The 8,125-nt window shown below is 35.4% G+C and overlaps 1 protein-coding gene across 1 annotated transcript; it reads right to left on the bottom strand.

Moving 5' to 3' along the window:
* Window positions 1-276: 276 nt before the first annotated feature.
* LOC144470020 (cytochrome P450 6a2-like) lies at window positions 277-5,911 on the bottom strand. Its single transcript, XM_078180794.1, is given in 5 exon segments — window positions 277-443; window positions 1,701-1,952; window positions 2,547-2,768; window positions 4,425-4,950; window positions 5,813-5,911. Coding segments are annotated over 5 exon segments (1,266 nt in total).
* Between the last annotated feature and the right edge of the window lie 2,214 nt (window positions 5,912-8,125).

The following is an 8,125-nucleotide window of genomic DNA, read 5'->3' as shown; positions in this document are numbered from 1 at the left end:
CACCTACACACTTCTGCTATAAAAACGTAAAATCTGTAATCTAATACTCCACAAAAGCGTTGTTCTTATTCATAGAGGCTGTTACAATCACTAACTTAAACTGAATCACTTGTAAACCCATAAGATAAATCACAAGTTCAATCCAGAAGATAGATATTGGAAGTAATAATTCAAAAACAGAATTTAATCATAATATAATGAATATAATTTATTTTAACATATTTTAATTTATTTATGTACCAAAATAGTATATCACTTTTTATTGCTATCGTATCCTTATTTAATTTCTGTAAACTTTAAGTATAGTGGTCCCATATACGCCAAGTGAATCGAGCCGGGATCATATTCGATTGGAAATTTAGTTTGTTCACAGACGTCCAGTTTGTAGCGTTGAATTATTTTCAGCAGACAGAGTTTCACTTTAAAAATAGCGAGACGGGCTCCTGTTGAAAACGTATTTGAACAATAAATATCTACTTCCTGAAAGGTAATTTCTAGATAGCGAAATGGATAATGCTTTGCGGCAGTAACTGCAAATATTTTGTTAATTTTATGAAATCATCAAGGTAAATAATGTTATCGTAGTATATTATTTTAAATTACACTTAACAAATTTGAACAGAACTTGAATGTTTATAATAATTTCAAACAATTTGCTCATGATGTTGCAGGCGGTAGCGTTCCATGATGATTTGTTTATAATTAATGATGACGACTGTGAAATATGGCAAATAGTAATCGAACCGTTCAGCAGTGTCATCTATTGAAAGATATGACACTTAATTTGAATGACTCTGTAGTTTCACATGTCTGGACACTGAGCATTTAATTTATTTTTGAACAAATACTAAACAGTATTCTGAAACAGTATCGTCCTAAAAAAGAATTTCCAAACACAACTTTTGCTTTTAAGAATGAGTATATTTTAAAAAAGTTGAAAAATCATCATTTCTTAATTGTTTCAATATGAGCATTTGTTAATTGTGAATGAGCCAATAGTGCAACGTACGAAGATAGACTTTATAAAACGTTGAAAAAGTGTCCGTACGGAACTCTATTGTCATGCCAACAATTTGCAATTTTTTAAAATAATATCTTAGCCAAGGTCTAATAAACTAATTTCTCTCACATTTCAATAAATTTTAGATTATTTGGTAAGTCTATAAAAATGTTATTTCGTATTAAAAGGTGTACGAATACTTTCCACATCCGTTATATCTATATATAGATCAAAGATTTAATTTAACCCTGTATCCAAGTATTTTATTATTTTATTATATCTGTACGTTCATGTTTTGCTTATTTGTTCGCATAACTAAGGTTTTGCTGTAGTTGTAATATTATTAACACTTAGGGGAAAGATTGGATAACGCTTATCGGGAAAAATTGTCGAGAAATTATAAATTGTCAAGTTTTACTAATCTCATCGTTAGTTCTCATGAGTTTTCAATTCTGTCCACCTATTTTCATGAAATTTGAACATATACATATGTAAATAATATGTAAAATTTCTTTGTCTTATTACATATACGTCAACTGTAAAGCGATACTTTGGGCATTACACCACTGTGGCGAAGCCGGACAGAATAGCGTTAATACGTATTTTTAGTTTGTTTAATTGAATCGCGTGTTTCCTTTTAATGGAGCCGCAGCAAGCAGACATTTTTCTAGAAATGTAGTTGCAATATTCAGAAACATACCAATGCAATGTCTTGGTCCGAGGCCGAAAGGTAGATAGTGCATAGGACTTCGAGCTGCTACAGCTTCTTTGCTGAATCTTTCAGGATCGAATTTTGTTGGATTTGGATAAATGTCACAATCCCTGTGCAGATCGTATGTTGGAATCCATACCTCGGTTGATTTTGGTATAGTGAGTTTCAAACTTTCGAAATAGTAATCAGAAGTTGCTTATCGATTTACTAACGGCCCTACTGGATATTTCCTTAGTGTTTCTGCAGAAACGATAAAATTGTTGTGTATATTAAGCTTATCGATAGTTTTACTAGCTTATACATTATACGTATAATGTCTATTATTTAATCAATTCCTTTCTATGTACCGTCAGTATTCTATTAGATGTAAAAGAAACAGATCTAAAATTTTATTCAGGTGAGTTAAAACTGTATGGGATTCGAGCTAATTTATGGACTTCGTCGCTCCTCCTCTTACATTATCTGAGATAATATACGTAAGTATTACGTTACCGAAAAATATAGCATTGAGACATATTTATATACCATCCCAGTAATTGCCTTTTCAAACAAAATAATGTTTGTCTTTGACATTTTTCCCAATTGTAAACTATAAACGAGATATTCAAGATGATCATATTAGGTGAGTCGTCACCAACTTCTGTTTCGTTTTTTCACACATTTGCTATTAGGCGCGTTATATGTAGCTACATATGCTTGAATATAGTTAATAATACAGAAAATATTGTTGCTTTCATTTATTTCTACATCTTAAGTGTATGAATATTTTTAACCTCTCTCCCCCCCCCCCCCTCCCCTTCCTTCCCCGCCAGTGCATAACATATTCATATTTACCTTTAAACACTTTATCCATGTACGGCATCTCTTTTACAATTTCATAGGTGATTTCACCGTTGTATTTTTTCATATATTCCTTAATTTCTTGACGTAACTTATCTTGAATGTCGGTGTTCTGTGCTAACTCAAGAAAAGCCCAGTTTATAGTTTGGGAAACTGTATCCAAACCGCTCCCAAAGTACGCGGCAGTTTGAGCCATAATCATTTTGTCCGTGAACTCTGGAAAAACGATCATTTCATATTAGTGGTTTATCGTAAGTGTGTTGCCAAGCTATTAATAGCGCGAGAAGGATGTTTGTGCCCTTCCCGTGCTCCATGTCCCGCAATCATTATCAAACTGAAGTTGATATAATGAAGGGAATACGTAACAGTTGCATGGCGATGCGTGTGTCAGCTTTTGGGACATATCACTTCGCCATCTTTTCCCTGGTAATACTGGCCATAATTGAAACTTTAACATGTTCGTCGCCGCGTCGCCCATATCTGGGTAACAGGTATGCTTCTGTAGGGGTCCCGTCACTCAACTATGGGTGACGCCCTTCTTGTTCAAGTTAAATACGATTTTATTTATTTTATTTATTTAATTTATGAAAATCCCATTCGTAACACAGGAATTCAATGGAATAAGCACCGGCAAATATAAAATATACGAAATAAAATATTAAAAATTTACACACTATTATATTTATTATATGTTAATTTATATTTAATATATAAAATATAACGTTATCCTACGCGTTCCGATTATCGGATTTGGGCCCGATAACAATCTTGACCGATTCACGCTGGGCGTCAAATGTGTTAAATAGAAATTGTCAGGTTTAAATTGATTCTGAACTTTTACCAGTTAAGTAAGAGCAACACTTTTAACCACTTCGGTACGAGCGTCGACTATAGTCGACGGCCACAGATGAACACGCACAGCCGAGTGTCGACTATAGTCGACGGCCGTGATATGAACGCACACGGCCGAGCATCGACTATAGTCGACTATAGTCGACTGCCAAGAACTTTTGCCTTATCTCTACAATTGCAGTGTTTACGTCCAGAAATACACATAAATAAGCTTTTCTCGTCAAAGATCTGTAAAAGAGCAAAACGGATTCACTGTCGATGCACGAAGTAGCATGCGAATGGTGAGTGCCGGCTGTGGGCACAATTTCGTGGCCGATGCGCGCCGTACCGAAGTGGTTAAGCAGACTCGAACTTATAATCGAACCAGCCCGGATTCTGACTGCGAACTTATAAGGAGAAACTACTAAGTTGATAGCATTGTTTTGTTTAAATATCACTCATCATTGTTATTACTGGCATTTTCTGTTATAAAAATATCCTTTTTCCAAACATCGAGCCACGAGGCACCACTTCTTTTCTACTCTTCGTCAGGTGTAAATTTTCGTTATCGTAAAGATTTTTTCAGAGAAATAAAGTAGCGATAGTCCAGTGGCGCGAAATTAGTGTTATACAGGCTGATCCGTTATTATACATACTCCGAGAAATGGGGGGTTCCTGAGGCCATTTCAAGTAACCTTTTCCTTAAAGAAATGGCTTCAGGAACCCCCCATTTCCCGGAGTATGTATAATTACGGATCACCCTGTGTATTCACGGCTAATCTAGCAGTGCAGACCATTCGTGGTTCGGAGGTCAGCAATAACATTTATCAATGTTGGAATAAGAAAGTTTGTTAATATACTCACAAAGTGTATTGTAAAATTAGCCATTATATCGGAGAATAATCATTTGTATTTTCCGAAAGGTGATTCAAACAAATTCTACAGTCAGGTTACAGATAATTTTGGGTTTACCCTCGTATTTCCATGAAACTACACACGTCATATATTAATTTTGCAAGTATATTTTTCTGCAGAACTTACCGATTTCGCTCTGATTTTTCAAAGACTCCTTAATTTCCATGAAATGTTGAAGGAAGTCAGATCTATAGACGTTGTTCTTTTTCCTATAGTTTATCATGTCTGTAACAAGCTTTGTGAAGAAGGAGGCGAACCTTCTTTCCGGCCAAACGAATCCAAGTAAATCGTAAAATTTTGGTAGAAACACTCTCAGCCTAAATCGCATTGTCATCTCAAAGTCTTTGTCGTAGACTCGTTTGCTTATACGAAAGAACACGTTGTCGTCCGAATATATAGTGTTTGTGTCAATTCCGAATATGCAGCTGCTGATCACGTCAGTCGCGTATTTCGCAGCCATCTCACGAACTTCAATTACTTGATTTTTTGAGACCGTATGTTCCAAATGTTCTTCTAACTTCTTGGAGCAATCCAGCATTATATTGAACATGTCTTTCAATTTTTTTGTCGTAAACAGTGGAACTTGCTTCGCTCTTAGTATTTTCCATGTCGCCGACTCCAGATTAAACAAGTTTAAAGTAATGGGTTCTGTCTGTGAACATTTCAGGAAAGAATTTTATTGTGTACAATCTTGCGGTGCCAAATTGTTAATGTATAGTATATGCGAATGTTGAACACAATTCCAAATATTCCTTTCCAATTTTATTTATTTAATTTCAGTATAAAATGCATGGGGCTTTAATATAATGAAAAAGAAGAAGAGCGTTCCGTCCTACGTCTGCTGGAGTACGTCGTCGGTAGTCTTGCAGACTCTTTCTTTAGACTCAGAATATTGTAAGGAGCAGTTGAGTACGATATTGATGTGTAACAGTAAGTTATTTGGTTGTAGTAATTTAGATGAAGAAATTGACCCCGCAAGGACATTTCTTTATTTTCGTAAGATGAATTCAATTCTATTCGCGCTGTTTACTAATGTTGACTGCTGGAACTATTTTATATCACTATATTTACCAAAATTCCATAAACAAGAATTGGACCAATGTCACATCTTATTTGACATTATCTCATGTAGTTGTAGTTATGACTACTGTACATTGATTGAATATTGATTAAAGGGGAATTTGTGTTCAGCAGTTTTAGAATTCGGAATAGTCTATTTTTTTATCAGAACGCAAATGAACGAGTATTTGTTTAACAACGCTATTAATGGCGAGGTTTTGATTCCCATATACACGTGTCCTCATCGTAAGTTGCTTTAATGCTACAACATTGCTATGAATTTGAAAGAGGAAAGAGAAATTGGACAAAAGTTGGAATTTTAGAAAAAATTTAAAAAAAAAATCACATCAAATTAAATTGTATGCATCTTGTTCCTTAACTCACTAGCTAATATTTTGTTATACATCCATGGCAATTTATGGTATTCGTTTATTTTTCTTTGTTGCCCTACATACCCTTCCATGAGTTTTATGTGGGCGATCCATGAATTTGGAAAAATCTTTTATCAAGACGATCTTTATAAGCTCTGGATCCCGCAGATATAGAACAGGCATTCTGCCGTGGTACAAACCAACAGCTGGTAGATTTTTATATTTTCTATAGGTATCCTCCATTATCTGCGTCACGCTTTTTCTTGCAAGAATTAAATCCTTTTGAGTACCGAAAATTAGTTGAGGTGTTGGTCCGGGCAAGCCACATTTTTTCCAAAAATCGTAATTCCAGATTAGGTAATAGTAGAAAGCGACAGCTAATGTTGCTAGGCCGCATAAGAGTACCACGTGGATCACCATCGTTTTGGCTGTATAACGACTACTGGTCAAATTCTTCGTCCTACAAATACCTAGAAAGTTAACTCGATTACGTTGGCCAATAAGTGACACCGGCATTATGTGCAAAACATTGTTATTATTAATTTTAACACAAAAGACTGACTTATGAACAGATGTATCAGAAACCCATGTTTCATCATCCGTTACTAGAAATCAACGCAAGAAATTTCTTTGCGAATGTAAAAATTAAAACGAATTCTTCTTTCCGATGTTTCGATTATGGAAGCCGTGTGCTCCTTATATCGTTCTCTTTCCCGAAACACAATGAAAAATACACCGGCAATTGCCGTTGCAGTCAACACGATAAAGACCGCACAGACAGTACACGCCACTAAAACCAGGATACCAAGCAACCGAAACTTACCAGAAGAACTCTTATTGATACTCACCGATTATTAGCCAACGTTTACATGCCCTCAGCTTCTCCAATTCCAGATCTAATCGGTTGCTCCAGTTTGACTTCAAATATTCGTCAGTAGAGCCCCCCTGATAATGATTAATGTTTCGACAAGTCAATAGCTTATAAGCGGGGTGGGCCCCACTCTTATGTTCCTTGCCGAACTGCACGCAAGCGCCGTGTGTGCAATACACACCAAATTTTCCCTATTACTTGTAGAGGTAAGGTAGGAAGACATGCATATACGAAAATAAGATAACATAGAAGTTATGTGCGCATCCGAGTATGTGTCCGGTATGCAATTTATCCGCACATGCGTCATCATCCTGGTCCCATAATGTGTTGGAAAGTGCATTCACAAAATCTGCAGCTTTTTGAATTACATTTGTATAACAATACTTGAATACACAAAACGAATCAGTTTTGTACTGTGGATGTATCTGGTGAAAACCGGATACGACAAAATGATAGGACAGTAGTAACAGAGAAGTCAGTAGCAAAGTGCCTGTTGAAAGACTAACGTCAAATAATATTCAGATAGTTTATTTTTCAATAATAAGTAGTGAATAATAAAGATTAAGTAATTAGATATTTAAAAATATTAGCTTACATCTTTCAAAATGGGCCGTGGTACCGAACTGAATCAAACTGAGAAAAATTATTTTAAATTTAAAACACGATGCAAGCATTTCGAAAATATCGAAATTAATAGGAGAGGTCGAAATGTTATTGGAAACTTTTTAAAAGACCCCGAGAATTACGGTAAAAAGAAAAGCAAAGGTCGACCGCGCGCTGCGAATGATCGTGGTGCACGGAAATTATTACGAATTGCGTGAAATACCGCCCTGGCGGGACGTCAAGTAACACAGGAAGCAGCAATAGAAACCAATGTAGAGAATGTACAGCGTATATTACAACAATCTGATCATATGAAACGTAAATAAATCCAGAGAAAGCCGCCCTTAACAAAGAAACATATTGCTAATCGATTTGTGTTCGTCAAAGAGCACATTAGATAGAAGAAGAAGTGGAAGAAAGCGCTTTTTACCAATAAAAAATGATTTACTTTTGATGGACCAGATGATTGGTCGTATTATTTTTATGACCTTAGAAAGGAACCGATGTTTCAAGTTAAACGTCAGATGAGAGGAGGAGGAGGAATCATGGTTTGGGGAGGAATTGGATATAAAGGGAAAACAAATATTCGTTTTATCAATGCGAAATTAAAAAGCGCTGATTAAATAAAACTAATTGATGAAAAAATTGCAGCAAATGCGGAACGAATTAGTGGAGATGCATTCATCTTTTAGCAAGATAATGCATAAGTGCATACGGCCAAAGAGGTAAAACAATATTTTCAATCAAATAATATTCAACTTTTACCTTGGCCGGCGAGAGCACCGCATTCGAATATTATTGAAAATGTCTGGGGACAGTTATCTCGTAACGTCTGCAGAATATGTAAACAATTTAATTCAATTGAAGAGTTAAAAGCCGCGAAGGTTGGAACGAAATTTCACGTAGTTATTTAAAAAAATTAT

The sequence above is a fragment of the Augochlora pura genome, chromosome 5 (assembly GCF_028453695.1).
Source record: "Augochlora pura isolate Apur16 chromosome 5, APUR_v2.2.1, whole genome shotgun sequence".
Lineage (NCBI taxonomy): Eukaryota > Metazoa > Arthropoda > Insecta > Hymenoptera > Halictidae > Augochlora > Augochlora pura.
This window is presented reverse-complemented; position numbering and strand designations above follow the sequence as displayed.